At 16.2% G+C, this 19246-nt stretch overlaps 4 protein-coding genes across 4 annotated transcripts, besides 30 other annotated features; 3 read left to right on the top strand and 1 right to left on the bottom strand. All coding sequences in view use genetic code 6, as the record gives it.

Moving 5' to 3' along the window:
* Positions 1-20: part of a microsatellite that runs on past the window's edge.
* Positions 1-44: part of a microsatellite that runs on past the window's edge.
* Positions 45-262: 218 nt separating this feature from the next.
* Positions 263-296: a microsatellite.
* A 46-nt stretch (positions 297-342) lies between these two features.
* Positions 343-376: a microsatellite.
* A 90-nt stretch (positions 377-466) lies between these two features.
* IMG5_003390 (nuclear cap-binding protein, putative) lies at positions 467-1389 on the bottom strand (the record flags this gene model as incomplete). Its single annotated transcript, XM_004039962.1, has 3 exons — positions 467-980; positions 1040-1093; positions 1148-1389. 3 exons carry the CDS (start codon positions 1387-1389, stop codon positions 467-469), a joined length of 810 nt encoding a protein of 269 aa, XP_004040010.1.
* Positions 730-804: a microsatellite.
* Positions 1096-1138: a microsatellite.
* Positions 1390-2878: 1489 nt separating the features above from the next.
* On the top strand, positions 2879-4391 carry IMG5_003380 (hypothetical protein; the record flags this gene model as incomplete). The annotated part of the gene is made up of 4 exons (XM_004039961.1): positions 2879-2897; positions 2964-3022; positions 3070-3218; positions 3368-4391. 4 exons carry the CDS (start codon positions 2879-2881, stop codon positions 4389-4391), a joined length of 1251 nt encoding a protein of 416 aa, XP_004040009.1.
* Positions 4392-5227: 836 nt separating this feature from the next.
* Positions 5228-5261: a microsatellite.
* A 946-nt stretch (positions 5262-6207) lies between these two features.
* Positions 6208-6242: a microsatellite.
* A 525-nt stretch (positions 6243-6767) lies between these two features.
* Positions 6768-6797: a microsatellite.
* Positions 6798-6806: 9 nt separating this feature from the next.
* Positions 6807-6868: a microsatellite.
* Positions 6869-7712: 844 nt separating this feature from the next.
* Positions 7713-7737: a microsatellite.
* A 558-nt stretch (positions 7738-8295) lies between these two features.
* Positions 8296-8361: a microsatellite.
* Positions 8336-8386: a microsatellite.
* Positions 8336-8393: a microsatellite.
* A 243-nt stretch (positions 8394-8636) lies between these two features.
* Positions 8637-8759: a microsatellite.
* A 95-nt stretch (positions 8760-8854) lies between these two features.
* Positions 8855-8902: a microsatellite.
* Positions 8861-8895: a microsatellite.
* A 356-nt stretch (positions 8903-9258) lies between the features above and the next one.
* Positions 9259-9300: a microsatellite.
* Positions 9301-10069: 769 nt separating this feature from the next.
* Positions 10070-11323, top strand: IMG5_003370 (myb protein, putative; the record flags this gene model as incomplete). The annotated part of the gene is made up of 3 exons (XM_004039960.1): positions 10070-10119; positions 10175-11137; positions 11192-11323. Coding segments are annotated over 3 exons (1110 nt in total), but the record flags the coding sequence as incomplete, so codon positions are not given.
* Positions 10567-10611: a microsatellite.
* Positions 11324-12269: 946 nt separating the features above from the next.
* Positions 12270-12331: a microsatellite.
* Positions 12332-15041: 2710 nt separating this feature from the next.
* Positions 15042-15083: a microsatellite.
* Positions 15059-15105: a microsatellite.
* A 264-nt stretch (positions 15106-15369) lies between these two features.
* Positions 15370-15443: a microsatellite.
* Positions 15412-15520: a microsatellite.
* Positions 15466-15528: a microsatellite.
* Positions 15469-15520: a microsatellite.
* Positions 15476-15528: a microsatellite.
* Positions 15489-15522: a microsatellite.
* IMG5_003360 (large subunit ribosomal protein 2, putative) lies at positions 15495-16603 on the top strand. The gene is made up of 3 exons (XM_004039959.1): positions 15495-15646; positions 15702-15752; positions 15800-16603. Exons 1-3 carry the CDS (start codon positions 15528-15530, stop codon positions 16398-16400), a joined length of 771 nt encoding a protein of 256 aa, XP_004040007.1. The 5' UTR covers positions 15495-15527; the 3' UTR covers positions 16401-16603.
* A 301-nt stretch (positions 16604-16904) lies between these two features.
* Positions 16905-16979: a microsatellite.
* Positions 16906-16981: a microsatellite.
* Between the last annotated feature and the right edge of the window lie 2265 nt (positions 16982-19246).

The raw sequence follows: 19246 nt of genomic DNA, 5'->3' as shown, positions 1-19246 counted from the left end.
ATTTTTTTTTTTTTTTTTTTAATTATTAATTTATTAATTATTTTAATCTTTTTCGATTTATTTTTCTTCTTAATTTTCTTCTTTTTCACTCTCACAACTACTAGAATCCATTTAAAAAAAAATTTTGGTTTATTTTATGATTATTTTATTTCATTTTCTATTTTTTCTTAATCTTAATCTTATTTATCATTTTTTAAAAGAAGTTCTTGTATTTTTTATTCTTCTTTTTCTTTTAATAATTTACGTGCTTAACGCGAACTCATTTATAATTATATTTTTTATATTTATATTCTTTTTTATAATTTAATTTTTGATTTTAGTAAATTTTTAATTCTTTTAAAAATATAAATATATATATATATATATATATATATATTTATGTTTAATTTTTGAATTTATATTTTTTTACGTGTTAACAATTATTTTCTTTTTTTTATCAATAGATTATATTTATAAGATATATTAATCATATAAATAATAAAATATTTAAAAATATGAATTATAATTATTAAAAACTATAAATAATTATATTAATAAATTTTATATATAAAAAAAAAAATATATATTATAATTGATTTTAACAATAAATTTCGATAACATCATATTTTTACTTTTTTTTAATTTTTTTCTTAAGAATTAGATATACTTCTATTTTTCTTTTTAATTATTATAAAATAAATAAATATAACTAAATATTAAAAATTATTACTTAAAATTTCTTTTATTTAATATTATTATTATTATTATTATTATTATTATTATTATTATTATTATTATTATATTATTATTATTATTATTATTATTTATTCATTCTATTTTAATACTACTATTGTTTCCATTAATTATGAACATTATGTCTTCCTGCATCATTATTTTATCTATATTAATCTCTTTTTTAATAGCCATTTATTCCTCTTCCGAATTATCTGCCTTCTACAAATCCATAATCATAATCTACACGAATTACTCTATCATATAATCTAATTATATGTAAATAAAAATTTAATTTAAAATAATTTTTTTCAAAATTAAAATAAACCTTGTATGTGATAAAAATTCAACTGCGTTTCTTGCTTATTCATGTGTATTATATCTTTTAATATTTAATATTATTTAATTTTTATATATATATAATTTTGATTTTTACATTACAAAACAAAAACCCGCGAATTCTCCATTTTCAGTAACTCCCATAATTATATCTTTTACTTATCCTGCTCTTTAAAAAAGCTCATAAAGCGAATTTTCAGACGAATTGCAATGTAAATTACCTACATATACTGTAGTTGTGTTTAATAATTTTTCAGCATATTCTTTTTCGCTTAAATTAGATCTTTTATCATAGTATTAACTTTTTGGTTCTAAACTTTCGTATAAATATGAAGCCATTCTTAATTAAAAATATTAAGTAAAAAAATAATATAAAAATTAATTAAATAAAATATTTTTATATAATAATATATATAATATTATTGTTTATGTCAATAAATAGTAAAATTTTTTATTAAATATTTTTTATTTATTTCTTTCAATTTAATTTTTAATCAAAACTTATTTTTAAAATTTTTATAGCATTCTTAAATAAAATTTTTTCTTTTTATATTTTTTACTTATTTAATTTTTAAAATTTCTTTTCCTAATAATCCATAACTTAATTAACCTTAATAAGATGTAATCATTAATTATTATAATAATATGTATATGGAATTATTTTCAAATATATATATACTGTATTATCTTTATTTATTTTCATAAATTTGTTTTATATATTTTCAATATTAAGATTAAATAGATTCGTAATTTTCTAAATGTAAATTAGAATAACAAATTTTTTCATCCATATATTATTTATTTTTAAAACTTTTTTTTTATATTGCCCTATATTTTATAAAATTCTTAAAAATGAATAGATATTTAATATATAATTTATATCTGATAAAAATTTCTAAGATCTATTAATATCAGATTATAATAGTTTTAATATTTATTAAGGAATAGCCTTTAAAAATGTTTTATAAACATAAAAATATTAAGATTTATCTTAATAAATATAATTTATCTAGTTAAATTTTTTCTAAAAAGTTAATATCAATTTTTTTATATAATTAAATCCATTTTATATAAAAGAAAATTAAAAAAAATATAAATAAGTTTTCAAACTGAAAAATATTAAAAATATGTTAAAAATAATTTAATTTGAATAACTTAAGGCTAGCTATAATTTAATAAAAAAAAAACGCACAATAAATATGAATAAAATAATAATAATATGTATATTTTTTAAATTTCTTATATTACTTTTTATATAAAGCATAAATTAAAAGTTATTTAAATAAATATTTTTTATGATTATTCAAAGAGAATACACAAAAATTATGCAATAGAACAAGAATAATGTGAAAATAATAAGAATATTTGAGATAATTATTATAATTTGAAAAATACATAGATAAAAATAATAATTTTAATAATTACGAAGTAAAATACAGATTATAAATTTTTAATTTATTTTAAAAACTTCTAAATTTATTAAGTATTTTTTTTTTTAAGTTAAACATAATTAAAAAAAAAAAATTTCTATTTATATTGTAAGAAAAAGAAAAGTATTTTTAAATATTTTATTATTATATAAAATTTAATCTATTTTTCTTTTCAAATAAAAAATTAAATAAAAATATCTTAAAAATAGTAATATATTGTATTAAAAAGTATTTATTACAAAGGAAAAAATACATATTATTACCAAGATAATACGCATTTTTTATAAATTTAAAAATTAAAAAAAAATGTAGCATTTATTAAAATTATCAAAAATATAAAAAAAATTAACAAAACTATTGTAAATTCTTATTTTTTTGCTATAATTAAGCCTTTCAAAATGCCTGATTTGGGAGAAAGTATATTCTTTTAAAAAATAAAAAGCAAATACCAGTTTTTAAAATTAAAAAAAAAAAAAAAAATAGATATAAAAGAAGCTATAGTAAAAAAACTCTATGTTAAAGAAGGTGACTAAGTTAATGAAGTAAACAATAAAAAAAAGGAAAAAAATATATAATAATAATTAAATAGTTCTAAACAATTGCTGATGTAGCTACAGATAAGCTATTTACACAAATTCCTAGTTCATATGAAGGAAAAGTGCATAAATTATATTATAAGGAAGATGAATCTTGTTTAGTAAATAAAATAAAAAAAACAAATAAACAAATAATAAAAAGGTTGGATCAGTATTCCTTGATTATTTAATAGAAGACACTCCTAATTAACAGCAAGAATCACCAATTTAACCTCCTTAATAAGAATAATAAACCTAACATGTAAAAAATCTAGAATAATTAACAAGTCCTTCAACACGAGCAATGGCAAGAGAACACAATTTAAACTTAAGCGAAATTTAAGGTTCAGGAAAGTAAGGTCGCATAATGAAAGAAGATGTATTAAATTATTTAAAAACAAAAGAAAATAAAATTCAAAACAAACAAAAGCAAACTGAGAAATACATTCTAGCGACTCCACCTGTACGCGCTTTAGCAAAAGAACTTAAAGTAGATTTAAATCTTATAGAAAATCCGACTGGAAAAGACGGTCGTATAACAGAATAAGATATCAGAAATTACCTAAAACCTTAGAAATAACCTTAATAATAAGCTTAATAAACATAATAAAACTAAGAAACAACTACAACAACATAAACTCAAAAAAAATAACAGATTAAAATGAGTGAATTTATGAAAGGAATGTAAAAAAGTATGACTGAATCAAACAAAATACCACATTTATATTATAAAGATGAATTTGATTTGACAAAATTATCTGAAATTCGTTAATAATGGAAAAAGTAATTAAATAATAATGTTAGTTTTATGACTATTTTTATCAAATCATTTTCTTTAGCCCTTTAAGATTTTCCAATTTTAAACAGTCATTATAACACAAATACCCCTTTCGAATATACTCTCAATTAAGGTCACAATATTACAATAGCAGTCGATTCTCCGAATGGTCTAGTAGTTCCCAATATTAAAAATGTATAAAACTTATCTGTACTTGAAGTATAAAAAGAACTTAAAAAATTAGTTAAACTAGCTGAACAAGGCACTTTGGGCCCAAAAGAACTTTTCGATGGAACTATTTGTATTTCCAATATTGGAACTATTGGCGGTACTTATACTGCGCCTCTAATTTTACCGCCTTAGGTTTGTATTGTGGGACTTGGAAAAGTCTAAACTTTACCAAGATATGTTGAAGGGTAATTACTTCCTAGATAAATAATGAATGTTAGCTTTGGGTGTGATCATAGAATTATTGATGGGTCTACTGTGGCTAAATTTTCAAATTAATGGAGAGATTATTTAGAAAATCCTTCCTTAATGATTTTGAATTTAAAATGATGATGTTTATCCTTTTATTATATATATATATATATATTAAAACTTAGAAATTTTTTACTTTAATTTAATATCATTATAATTTTTTTATTTGAAAAATAAAATAAAAAATATATATTTTTTTATTTTTCTATTTCTTTTTTTATTTACATATGATTTAATTTTTTTATTATATTTAAAAAAAATAAAGCATATAAATAAAAAATTAACAAAATAAAGTAAAATTAAAAATGAAATATTACTAACTTTTTTTATTCATCTTTTTCTGTTAGTCGTTTTCTATAATAAAACAAATAACAAATTACTAATAAATTTACAAAGTTCTTTAAGAAAACCCAAATCAATTAATTACAATATTAATTACTAGATAGAAAGACTGCTAAAAATGCGAAATATCGAATTAGATTTTCTAAGAATACACCCATTAAGTAGAAGATTTCGTCCTCGCATATATCATAGACTGTGATAGCTTAAAATCAAAATAAGATATTGAAAATGTACCAGCTTGCTAACCTTAATATTTAAATGATTTACCAAATATAGCATTCTTCTAACCCTAAATAGACTAATCTTAGTTACAATATAAGAAAGTGCATAAAACAATTCCTTATTAAGGTAATTTAAGTGTTGAAGAATTAACTTATAAAACATTGTAATATTTGCCTAATTTAGTTAAAGAAATTATTTCATTGGATTAATTTGAAAATTTTATAGGATCAGTTGCTAAAGAATATAAAGTTCTTCTTTTTGATGATTAATTTTATTAACAAATACCTGCTTATTATAGAGCTTTAAGTGGATTATTTTACGAAAGATTTGATGTAAAAATATATATATACATATATTTATTAAAATATATATTTATTTAAATATTTTTTTTTTAAAAAAAAGTTTGGAATTGTAGTAGATGATGAAGTGAAAATTAGAAACAACTTAAAAATAAATCAAGGAAATGCACTTTTAGTTATTTAATATGACGATGAGGGCATAAAAAATAAAGAATTTCCGTATAAAAAATTTGACTTTTAAGCTGTTAAGAAATTCATTAATCATATAGTTTAAGAGGATAAAAAAGTCATCTAAAATAATTTATATACTGATAATAATGATAAAGCTTAACCAATAAAAAATGTAGAAATGTAATAAATATTATAGATTATTTTGAGTGATACAAATAACTTTATTTTAGTTGGAATTTAGGCTAATTAAAATGATAAATAAATGAATTAAATTAGAAAGGATTTTAGTAATTTATTCAACTATTATAATCTTAATTGTACTAATGAGGAATTATCTAAATTCTATCCTTAATTATAAGTAAGAATAATATTTAAATAATAATATATATTCATATTTATTTAATTTAATTTAAAAAAAAAAGAATTAATCCCTTATTTTATATGGTCCTGGTTAAAAAAAAATTTCAGATTATTTATTAATATAAAATTATTAAAATAAATAATAACTAAGTTAAGAAATTTTTGATAAAAGTAATTAAAAAATATTTAATGATGTTTGTCAAATTAATTTCGAAAAACAAAAAAATTAGAAATATTAAACCTATTTATTTAATAATAAAAATGACTACTTTTAAAACTTCTAATTTCTTTAAATTAGTTATTAATCAAGATATAATAAGTATATTGATTTTAATATCTGTTTTACTTATACATAAGAATAAAAAAAGTACTTTAATATTTAATAATTACCTTATTTAAATACAATTTTGAACTAAAAGAACTAGAAAAACAAAATATTTGAATACGAATAATTCAAGTATGATTATTTGATAGAATACTTTAATATTTTAGTATTAGAAAAATAACAAATTATAATTAAATAATAAATTTAATTGATTAAAAAATAAGAAGATTTGGATAATTAATGTTCTAAAAATATATGTGTGATAGGAATATTTAATATTAAAGATAAATAAAATCTAAAAAATAATCTAATTAAATTATAAAGAATTAAAAAAGAATTTATTAATAATAACTTTAATTATTTCTATATAGATAATAGTTGTAATTTTTACGAAAATAATAAAAATTTAATCACAGACGAATATAAAGATAAATAATTAGTTTTATTTTTGAATAACATAAATTCAAAGTATTTAAATAAAAATATAAAATCTTTTTATTTATTTATTATAAAAAAAGGTATCAAATTGAACAGAATTTATCATACTAGAATATATTATAATTCATAAATAATATTAAAGATAATAAAATTGAGTTATTAAATTCAAATAATGATAAAATTAAAATAGATAATATGTGTTATGAAAGCTAGAAAAACAATAAATAAAAAAAAAAATCTGATCTTTGAAAAAAGTGAAAAAATAAAAATATATAAAATAATCACAAAAAAAAAAAATTTTATAAAAATATTTTTATCAAAATATTTATTAAATTAAATTTTTTTTTTAATTTTTTTATTTATACTTTATTATATTTTTTATTTTAATTTTTTTTTTATAATATAAAATAATAAAAAATACATTCTACCTAATTTTATTGTATAATTAAAAAAACAAATTTTTTAATTTATACGGTTATAAAAATATTATATTACCTAATATTTTCTACCTTTTAATTTTATAATAATCACAAATTTTTATATGTTAGTTAAATTATTATACATTTTTTAAAGTTAAATAAAATAGAAATAACAAAAATAAAAACTAAAGCAAAAACAAAATAAAATAAAATATTAAAAATGGAGTAATTAATCTAACCAAATTAAGAGCCGTTAAAATTGAACTCTGAATAATTAGGTGTAATAAATTAATACATATAACCAATATTAAAAGACTTTATAAATTTAACTGAGAATATATTAAAAAAAAGTATGAAAAGTGCAAACAAATAATTATAAGACACTTTAATGAATTATTTTCTTGAAAATCACGTAAGTAGTATAATAATAAAACAAACTGATTGTATAAGTAAAAGATAACTAAGGTTTTAAATAGAATAAAACTTAGATAAAAACTAAAATGTTAAATATATAAATTTACTAAATGCTTATGAAGAGAAAATAAGAGAATTCTCGAAGGAAAAATAATATTTAGAATTATTACTTTCTTTAATATAAAATGATATAGGAAATTAAAAGAATGTTGAGTAATGGAAAACTTTAGTAAGAAAAAGGATTTTGTGCTTACTTCTTTATGTACATTGGGTAGTTCCGAATGCAAAATATGTGTTTAAGGATTTTTTTAGTATTTGGAATGTCATATATGGAGAATTTCCTTTGCCTTAAAAAGAAAAAAAATAAGTAAATGAAAAAAATACTGATTAAAAATCTTATAAATAGCAAAATAAAAAAAAATAATAAAAAAAAAACAAAGAAAAGATAATATAACTAGAAAAAAAAGGATGTACTTATTAAATTCTAGAGTGCTAAAATTAAGAAAGTTAGAATTGTGATAATAATATATAAATAATAGTAAAAAACGAAGATTTAGGTAAAATATAAAAAATCAATAATTTATATTAATTTATTTTAAATTAATTAAAAAAAAATATTATGAATATTTATAAAAAAATAAAATAAAATTATTTTTAAAATTTACTTTTTAGAAAGTAAAATAAAAAATATATTAATATTTTATTAAAATAGTTATATAAAAAAAAAAAAAAAACATAAATATTATTTTTATTTTATGTTATTTTTAATTAAAAAAAAAATCAAATATTTATAAATAAATTTAATATAAAATAAGATAATTAGAAAGATGAGAAAATCTCTAAAAATAAAAATATATTTTAACAATCTGAACATAATTTATCAAAACAAAATAAAAAAAAAATTCTTAGATAAAGAAGTAAATCAGCAAATGAAATAAAAAATGAAGATTATATTTAATTCGAAAGTTAATAAAGTTAAATTTGTGATATATTAAAAAATAAATTATAAGTAAAAACATGAAATTATATATTAAATAAAAATAATAATAAAAAATAAAAATAAAAATAAAAATAAAAAAAAAATAGAAAAGTGAAAGTATAAGCGATAAAAGCTAATTGAGCATAAATAATTAATTTAATAAGTAAAATAAAAAAAATATAAATAAATAAAGTAATATTTATATTTTAAAGTTTGAATATAAATATATATTAATAATAAAATTTAAATAATGAACTTTTTTAAAATATTTAAAAAAATATGAATTTAGATATAAAATAGAAAGAAAAAACACAATATTAGAAGTAATTAATAGATTAATATTTAATTTATTTATAATAATTAAATGATAATTAAAAATAATAAAAAACTTAATAATATATATAATTATTATTATAACAATAATAAAATTAATACTAATAATAAAACTCATAATAATTATAATAAAATTAATAATTACTTTAATACATTTTATAAGATTATCAATTTTTTAATTATTTTCTTTAATAAAAATAATAATTTTCGTCATAACTATTTAATTAAGCAGAAAAGCCTTTATTTTATAATGAAAATTTATTATAATAAAATCTATTATTTAATGAGTTTAATCCTTAATTATAATCATAATAATAAATTTAATAATAGTAAATTTTGAATAATTTATTTTAAAATAATTAACTTTTCTTATAATTTAATAATAATATTAGTTCGCCATAAATTAAATAAAATTAAATGTTCTAATTATAAAATAAGTTATTCTTACAAAATCAATAGTAATAGAAAGTTTAAAATGTTAATAATCTTTAATAAATTAATATGTTATAAAATAATTAAGTAAACTAATAAATTTAAGAAAATAAACTTATTTAAAATCCTAAATTACAAGAATTATTTTAATAATAAAATGTAATATTATATTCAGTAGATTAATAATAATAAATATAATAATAGTTAAATATTATAAATTAAATCTAATAAAATTAAGATCTTTAAAATTAAGTTTCTTCAAAAAAAATATTTTAAAAGTAAAAATCAAAATCCTTTTCAGATTAATCGGATTTATTATAATAGCAATTATAATAATAAGAATAATTAATAAGCTATTTAATTAATTAAGGTTAATCAAACCCTTAAATTTAATAATTATTACAATAATAAATCTTTAATACTTCTAATAATAATATAAATATTAATTTTAACAATACTAATTAAAGAAGTATTTAGTCATCTTTATAAAATATTTAGTTTATCCCAAACGGAAGATCTTAACCAATTAATGCAAATTAAGGTAATATTGATTAAAAATAAAATATTAATATTTCAGGAATTATTCAAAATGTTATTTAATAAACCAGTTAGAATGAATAACATAAAAGCTGATAGTATAGATAAATTGTTAATTAATCAGTTTGATAAAATCAAATTGTAATAAATTTCAAAAATTAAACAACCTGAATGAATTTTATTTTTATTTAATTTTATATATATTTTTTTTTACTTTTTTTTTTTCTCTATTATTTCAAAATAAGAATATTATTTTTATTTATTAATCAATTATAATGTCAAATATTTATATTTATTTTATTAAATCTAAATATATATATATATATATATATATTCATTAATAAACAATATATAATTAATTTTATTATACCTTTTATTTTTAATATTAATAAATTTTAATTTTATGGGAAAAAATATATTATTTTTATTAATTTCAAAAAAATAATATATTAATATAAATATATAATAATCTAAAAGTTAATCCTGTAAAAAATTAATTCAAAATAATAGGAAAAAACAGAAACAAACGTATAAAGTAAAATAAATAAATAAAAAAAATTAAGAAACAAAAAAATTCTAAAAAACTAAAGTAAAACAAAAAAAGTAGAAGGAATTTAAAATAAAAAAAATGTAAATAAAACCTAAAATCGAAGAAATTCCTACCAATAATAACGACTACACTTAAATTTACTAAGAAAAATAATACCAAAACCATGCTTAATATTAGTCATAAAACAAGCCTTAACCCAAAAAGCAATAAAAAAATAATATATTAACACCCTAATTAGACCCAACTTAACTAGCTTAATTATTAAGCTAAATTTAAAATCCAAAATCTGATTTATTAAATATTAAAAATACAATACAAAATAACATAATATACTAATCTTTATTATAAGCATTAGTTTAATAAAATTTCGATTTATCAGGATAAACAAAAATGAAAAAATAAGACTAAAAAGAAAACAAAAACGAATATTTTGATGATGAAGATGATGAAAATGATGAAGATGATGAAGATGATGAATTTTCATCAGAAGAAATAGAAGAGTAACAACAAAAAGATGAAAGCGAAATATCATCAATACAATCAAATAATTTGTAAAAAAGCAAAAGCATATAAGAAATCGATTAAAATAAAATAAACAATAAAATTCAATTTAAATATTCCTCCACTGAAAAAAACTGTGCAAAAAGATGGTGGACTCCCGAAGAAGATAATTTATTAAAATAGCTCGTAAATTAATTAGGAGCAAAAAACTGGAAAAAAATTGCTAGTTATTTTCTCGAAAGAAGTAATGTTTAATGTCTGCATAGATGGTAAAAAGTACTTAATCCTTCCCTTGTAAAAGGCCCTTGGACAAAAGAAGAAGACGAAATAGTTACTAAACTAGTCATGTAATAGGGACCTAAAAATTGGAGTGCTATAGCTAAACATCTACCTGGGAGAATAGGAAACAATGTAGAGAAAGATGGCATAATCATCTTAATCCAGATATTAAAAGATAGATGGACAGAAGAAGAAGACTAGAAATTATAGAAGCACATAAAAAGTATGTTTTTTTATTTATTTAAATAATATATATTTAATTTTGCATTTTTTATAGATTTGGTAATAAATGGGCATTTATTACTAAATATTTACCCGGAAGAACTGATAATGCGATAAAAAATCATTGGAATTCTACTATTAAAAGAAAATTGAAAATTCTTAATAGAGAAAATGATTTAGAACCTCCAAAATAAAAAAATATTAAACATAATTTATTAGTAAAAGAAGAAGTAAATATTCAAAATTTAGAAGAAGGAGAACCTGTTCTCTAAATTAATTAAGATAAACATGAATTTAAAACTCCTGATAAAAAATACGCATTAGATAATTATGAAAGTACAGCTATAACCCTTTAAAAACGTAATATATAAAATTTATGTAATTTAAAAATTAAAAAATAGAAATATAATTATATAATAATTTATATTGTTTGTTTCTTTTTTCTATATATTTTTTATTATATTCATTTATAATTTATTTATATTTTTTTGAAAAGTAAAAAAAATATATTAAACTGACAAATCTTTATATAATGAATATAATTAGACACCAATCAAGACATTAAAATTTTCTAATTCAAAATTGAATTAAAGCACTATAAATAAATCTAATTTAAGATAAGGAGTTTAAATAAAAGGTATTTATTTTTAATTTATATTTAATAATTATAAAAAATAAGAATAAGAATTTTCATCATTAATAAATAAAAAATCTTTAAGTATTATTTTCCCTTTATTTTTATATAATAAAATAAATAAAAATGAAAATTCTTAAGTATTACTTGAAAAAATATTATAAATAACAAATTTAGATATAAATAAATAATTATAATAAAACTAATAATAATTTTAATAGAATATATAAAAAAAATAAACAATAGTTATTTTAAATAATTAATAAGATATATAAGAGATTATTATTTGAAATTTATAAAATTATATAAATTTAAAAATAAAATACTTTTTTTTTAATATATATAATAAAAATGTAAAAATAATAATTATAATAATTATTGTCTAAATTAATAAATTTGAGTTTTTATTTAAAATGTGTTTATTATTATTAATTTATTGAATATTTAATATTATTATGTTTAATTTTAATAATAAAAAAAAAATGATTATAAATATCTGTATATATATATATATATATATATATATATATATATATATATATATATATATATATATATATAATTTTTTTATGTTTTATTTCATTATCCTTCTGGTAATAATATTGATTTTTATCTTTAATTAACCGGAATTAATAATTAATTTTATTTATCCTGTATTAATAAATTAGGAGAAGAAAAAATTGATTTTTATTAATTTTCTTAATTTACTTAGAATTCAAGACTTGGGCTATTAAAATTAGCTGCTACTTTTATATCTAGCTTAAGTTATTCAAATTAATCGTCATTTCCTATTTTTTTTTTTTTATAAATATTTTTTATTTGTATTTTTTAACTTTTATTTTCTATTTATTCATAATTTTCTTATTTATTATCTGAAACCTCTAATTTTTCTTATTCACCTTATTATAGTTTTTCTATTTTCAAAAAGTTTTATTATTCTTATTATTAATCTTTTTATCCATTTTGATTTTAAACTTTGCCATGATTTTTATTTGAGTCATCAATTTCATTTTAAACATAATCTTAATTTTTGTGATTTTCAGATTTTTTCTCTTCATTTAGTTATTTAAAATTTTTTAATTATTAAAATAATTTTTAAAAAATCCAAAGCTTTTAAAAATAAATATAATTTCTCCGCATATATGAATTTATTAAATAATAAACAATATAGCAACAAATCCAATAATAATCCATCCTACATTAATTCTAGATTATTCATTTTATTCTTGGGGATCATTTAAATAATAAAAGGAAATGCAAAAAACAACCATTAACAAAAATTCAGTAATAGCATTAAGAATATTTTAAAAGAAAAGAATAAAAGGCATAATATAGGCTAAATACTTAATAAAAAAAGATTATAAAAAATCATTAAGGATAACATCAAATAATAATGTTATTTAAAAAAAACCAAAAACAATACAAATACTATTTTTCTCGAAAATTATAATAAATGACAAAATTAACTATATTTAGTCTACCTATTTTATTTTTAATTTAAAATTCCATTTACAGCTATTACATACAGATTTTATTATAATCCGGTTTATACTCCTGCTCTTCTATATCTAAAAATTAAACCAAGTAATATAATAAATTTAAATATACTTAATAAACTCAAATATATATTAAATTCAGAGGAATAATAAATTATATAAATAAAGCTTACGTAAATTATGTTAAATGCGAAATAGGCGTATTTTTTTCTTTTATATACGAATTTGTCAATTAATAAGTATATTATTGAAAAAATAAAAATTAAAAATATTATTTTAATGTATTTATATTTATTATCAAATACAGAATTAAATAATTAATTTAAAAAAGGTAGTTCGAAATTATTTAATTATTCAAAATATAATAATACATTAATAGGAAATCTAATAGAAGTTTAAGAAAGGAAATATAAATAAGAAATAGTATCAATGCAAGCGTATAATTTATAAAATTTTCCAAAGAAAGTCATAAAAAGAAGAGTTAGAAAAGTAAAAAATACAAATATTTTTGACATAATTTTAATAGTATTAGCTAAATGAATTTATCTTTCATTTAATATCACATATGTGTCTAGATTAAAAGAATAAACTTTTTTTTACAATTTATTTAACTCAATGAAACTTTAATCAAGAGTCAATGTTATTTTTTATTTTTTACAATTTTAATTAAGCACTACTTTTATTAACAAATTCTTTTCTTTTTCAAAATAAGTTGATGTATATGAATATTACTAAATATAAGAAATTTATATATGTATTTAATTTTAAATGTTCGATGCAGATATTAAACTTTATTCAAAATGAAATAATATCTCATATCCAAATTTTGTCAACTTTTGTGTAATTTCAATACTATTATATTATTCTTCATTTAAATGTCTTTTATTAATAGATTAATTTTATTATAAATATTGTTCCAAAATTATATTTTATTTTAAAATATTGGGTTATACTGTTTATTATAATTTTTCATAAAAAAGTTAGAATTATTATTTGTTTTCGCTTTAACATTAAAATTTTATTATTTTTTATTCGATCATTTTAAATTTGGTATTATCTTCATACTTTAAATTAATTTAATTTTAAATATTATAATTTGAATCATTAATCAAATAAATAAATATGGTTTATTTAGTTTCTTTATTGTTTATTTTCTCATTTTGTAATATATTGCTATTACCTGTAAAATATTTGTCTTATAATTATTAGTTTTAATTTTATATGTTAATTATTTATTAGCAATAGTTTTATATTTCTTTTTCTAAAAAAGGAAGTCTTTATTCTTAAAAAGTTTTATTTTGAAAAAAAAACGATTTAATATTCTCACATTATATACAATATAAGAAACAATACAATAATATAGTTATAGGCAATATTTTTTAACAATTATTTTTATAAGAATTCATTATTTATACTTATTTTTTTTAAATTATATTATTAAAATAGTTAATAAAACGCAAGCGAAATTAAATAATTATAGGTAAATTTTAATATTAATATTTAATATAATCTATTGATTATATATATATATATATATAAGTAAGTAATTAAAAAAATATGGATATTTTTATTTAATATAATAAATATTTCTATTTATTTTTTTATAATAATTTAATTTATACTTAAAATGTTTATTTAAATTATTTTAATTATATATGTTTTAATTTTATTTATTAAAAATAAAAATATTTTTTAATAGAAATACTGATTAATATAATTTAATGATAAATTAAAGCACTTTTTTATATCTAATATTTATTAAAAATAAATATATATATATATATTAATAATAATTTTTAAATAATTAATAATATTTTATTTCTAAAAATATAAAATATTATAATATATAATTTATTAGATCTATTATTTATCGAAATAAAATTTTTATATTTCTCTTTAAAATAAAGAAAAAATAGTATAGTAAATATTATATTATTTTATAAATAAATTATTATATTCATTATTTCATATTAAAAAAAATTGAAATATTTTAAAAATTTTAAATTATATAAAAAAATTAAAGAATAAAAATAATTTCATAGTTACAAGGTAAAATTAAATAATTTTTTAGAAGGGAAAAATAAAATAAAAAGATTTTATATGAAAAAATAAAAAAATAAAAAAACAACAACAACAAAAAAGTATAAAAAATATTAAAAAAAAAAAAAACTAAAAAATACATATATAAAGAAAAATTATATAATAAATCAAAAATTAAAACTAAAAATAAATAAAAAAAATATAAATAAAAAAATAAAAAAATGGGTAAAGTTATCAGAGCCTAAAGAAAAGGACGTGCAAATGGTGTTTTCAAAGCACACAAAAGTGGAAGAATTGCTCCTGCCTAATACAGAGTATATGATTTTGCTGAAAGATAAGGGTTCATATTTTTATATATATAATATATATAATAAGTACAAAAAAATTTAAAATAGTTACATTAGAGGTTGTGTTAGAGAAATTTTACATGAACCTGGTAGAGGAGCGTAAAAAAAAAAAAAAAAAATTAATTAATCTAATAAAAAATATAAAGTCCTTTGGTTAAAGTTGATTTCAAAGATCCCTATAGATACAAACATAACAAAGAATATTTCATTGCTGCTGAAGGATAATACAGTGGATAATACGTTTACTGTGGTTTGAAAGCAGGTATTTCCGTAGGAAATGTACTCCCAATAAATAAAATCCCAGAAGGTACAGTTGTATGTAATGTGGAAGAAAAAGTCGGAGACAGAGGTGCTTACTCAAGAGCTTCTGGAACATACGCAACTATTATTGGACATTCAGAAGATGGAAGTAAGACCAGAATCAGATTACCTTCCGGATGTAGAAAAACTATCAATGGAGATTGCAGAGCTACAATTGGAGTAGTAGCTGGAGGTGGTAGAACTGATAAACCTATATTGAAAGCCGGTAACTAGTTCCATAAATATGCTAAAAAGAGAAAAAATTGGCCTAAGGTTAGAGGTGTAGCAATGAACCCCGTAGACCATCCTCATGGTGGTGGTAACTAATAACATATTGGTCATCCTTCTACTGTTTCTAAGTAGTCTTGCCCTGGTCAAAAGGTTGGTTTAAGAGGTGCCAGAAGAACTGGTCTTATTAGAGGTGGTCAAAAAGAAAAATCGCTATGAAATCTGCTGCTGCTGGTGGTGTTTGATTATCTTTTAAATGAAAGAAAGTATTTTTTTTTCAAAACCTTTTTTTATTTAAACTTATTTAATATTCGGCTATTTTATAAGTTTATATTTTTTTATGCTGCTTATGCTTTTTTTTTCATGTTGTAGTTGTTTTTTTATAAATTATTTAAACTTATTAAAATTAGGAATGTTTTTTTTTTCTTCATTTTTGTATATGAAAAGTTTTCATAATAATTATATTTTTTTATTAAGTAAATAATTATTTGTTATATGTTATTTTTAATTTTTTAAGATTATATTATTTATTGTATTTTAGATTTTATTAAAAAAATTATAGAATATGCATCGAAAAATGTATTTGATTTCAAAGTTAATTTTAAATACAAAACAAATAAAGCTTAAATTATATTGTATAAAATAAATATTATTTCAAATATTATAAGATTGAATAAATAAACTAAATATTTATTTTTAATAGTCTAATTGTGTGTTTAATAAATATATATATATTTATTAAATATATATTTATATATATATATCTTTATATATAAATATATTTATTTATATATATATTTTTAATAAAAAAAATCTAAATTATTAAATATGTTATAGATATGAAATTTATCTTCTTAATATTTTAATATCAAAAATACACACTATTTAAATTTTCCTATAATTATAAAAATTAAAGAAATAAAACTCGCCTCTTTTTACAATATAAAAACAATCATCGCATAGAAGTCTTCAAAAGCTTTAATTAAATAAACATAATCACCGTTATTATATATATAATTCCATACATATTAATATATTTTTGTTTAATTAAATAATAAATTTAAATTAATAAAATCAGAAAATGGGAATATAATTTATATATATGTTATTGTTAAATATATATTTTTTTTTATTTAGTATTTTTTCTTATCTTGTTTGCATATCATATTTACTATTTTCTAAATTTAAAGGATTAAAATTACTTAAATTTAACCTAATTACAATTCATATTTATTTTTAAAAAAATAAATTAAATTTAAATCTTTTAAAATCCAAATAAAAACAAAGTAAATTAAATAAATAATTTATGTAAATAAAAATTTTTATATTGATACTAAGAATTTATTTAACTCAAAATTATATCATGAATATTTTTTGATAATAAAAACTACTTGAATAAAAGGTAGAAAAAAGGATGAAAAGAAATACATTTATAAACTAATAAATTTTAAAATTAAATATGCTAATTCTTTAAATATTTTCTTCAAAAAAATATATTATAAATAGCTAATACTTAATTAATATTTGAATAATATATACTTTAAAATATATATATTATTATTGATTAAATAACTATTTTTTTTGTATAATTTAAAAATAAATATAGATTACAATAAAATTTTAGAAATAATTAAAATTAAAAAAAATACATTATGTTTTTTATTAAAATTGTTTTATTTAATTTATAAAAAATATTTTAAAAAACAATAAAATAATAGTTAAATATTTAATAATTAAAAAAACAATATTTAAATATAAGTCATATGGGTATCATATTTATTATTTATCTCACTTATTAAAATAAATTACTTTTTTATTTTAAACGAATCACATTCCTATTCAAGCTTAATTAATATTTTTAGTTTAAAATAAATTTTAAAAATAAAATAAATTTTTTATTTTATAATTAATTAAAAAAATAAATATATGATTTTTACATATTATAAATAATGATAAAATAATAATTATTTTAAATATTTATCTCCTTTATATAAATCTAAACATTAATAACATGTTTATCAATAAAAAGCCTTGAAAATGAATTATATGTATATTCAGATTATTATTAAACATTAGTTTATGTAAATAAAAATTTACTTATAGAAGAAGTAACAGAAAATAATCACCATTAATAATATAAAATAAGAGATTTTGAATTTCCAAAAAGTGAAAATATAAACCAAAAAATCACAGGATGCATAAATACTAAATAAAAATACAGTACAATAGGAAAAAATGATTATTTTCAAATAATGGAAACAAATAAAGCAAACAATCAATTAGAAATATTATATAGATTCTAAATAAAAGAATAACCAATATAGAAATTATAAATAATAGAGGATATTATATATCTCAATTTTTAGGAAGATATACATTTTTTTTTAAATAAAACATTATTATATGAATAAAAATAGTAATTTCTTTAATAAATTGATCTCAATTTTTTATAAATTTAACATACTGAGGTTAATTCATTAAATAAGAATATTAAATTCTTTTTAATTAGAGAAAAAATACTAGTTATATATAATATCGTAAGATAGAATTTAATACATTTGAATATAAATTTTTAATTTTTAATTTTTCTATTTTAAATGAATGTAAATAAAATATTGATTTCGATTAATTCCTTGATAATAAATTATTAATAAAATGTGGTTTTTAATTGTATTTAATTGATAAAACTACATTTTAATAACAACAATAATAATATATCTAAAACTTCACTTTGTTTTAAAATTTTGATGATTTTTAATTAAAAATAATTTTAGCTGAATAAAAAGATGTTTATTATACTATCTATAATGAATTTTAAGTATTTTATTTTAAAATAAGTGAAAATTATTTAGTTAATATTGGAGAAAATAATAATTAACTTGTTTTATGTATAAACAATAAACTTAAAGGTTATAATATATAATATGTTATATATAATATTATTGAATAAAGATCTACTATAATATTATCAAAATATAATGAAATAAATGGGCAATTAGAAATATTTGGATAATATGTTAATCTATGTAAATTAAAGGATAATCAAAAATAATTCGAATGCGAAA

The sequence above is a fragment of the Ichthyophthirius multifiliis genome, assembly GCF_000220395.1.
Source record: "Ichthyophthirius multifiliis unplaced genomic scaffold scaff_1120509249426, whole genome shotgun sequence".
NCBI lineage: Eukaryota > Ciliophora > Oligohymenophorea > Hymenostomatida > Ichthyophthirius > Ichthyophthirius multifiliis.
This window is presented reverse-complemented; position numbering and strand designations above follow the sequence as displayed.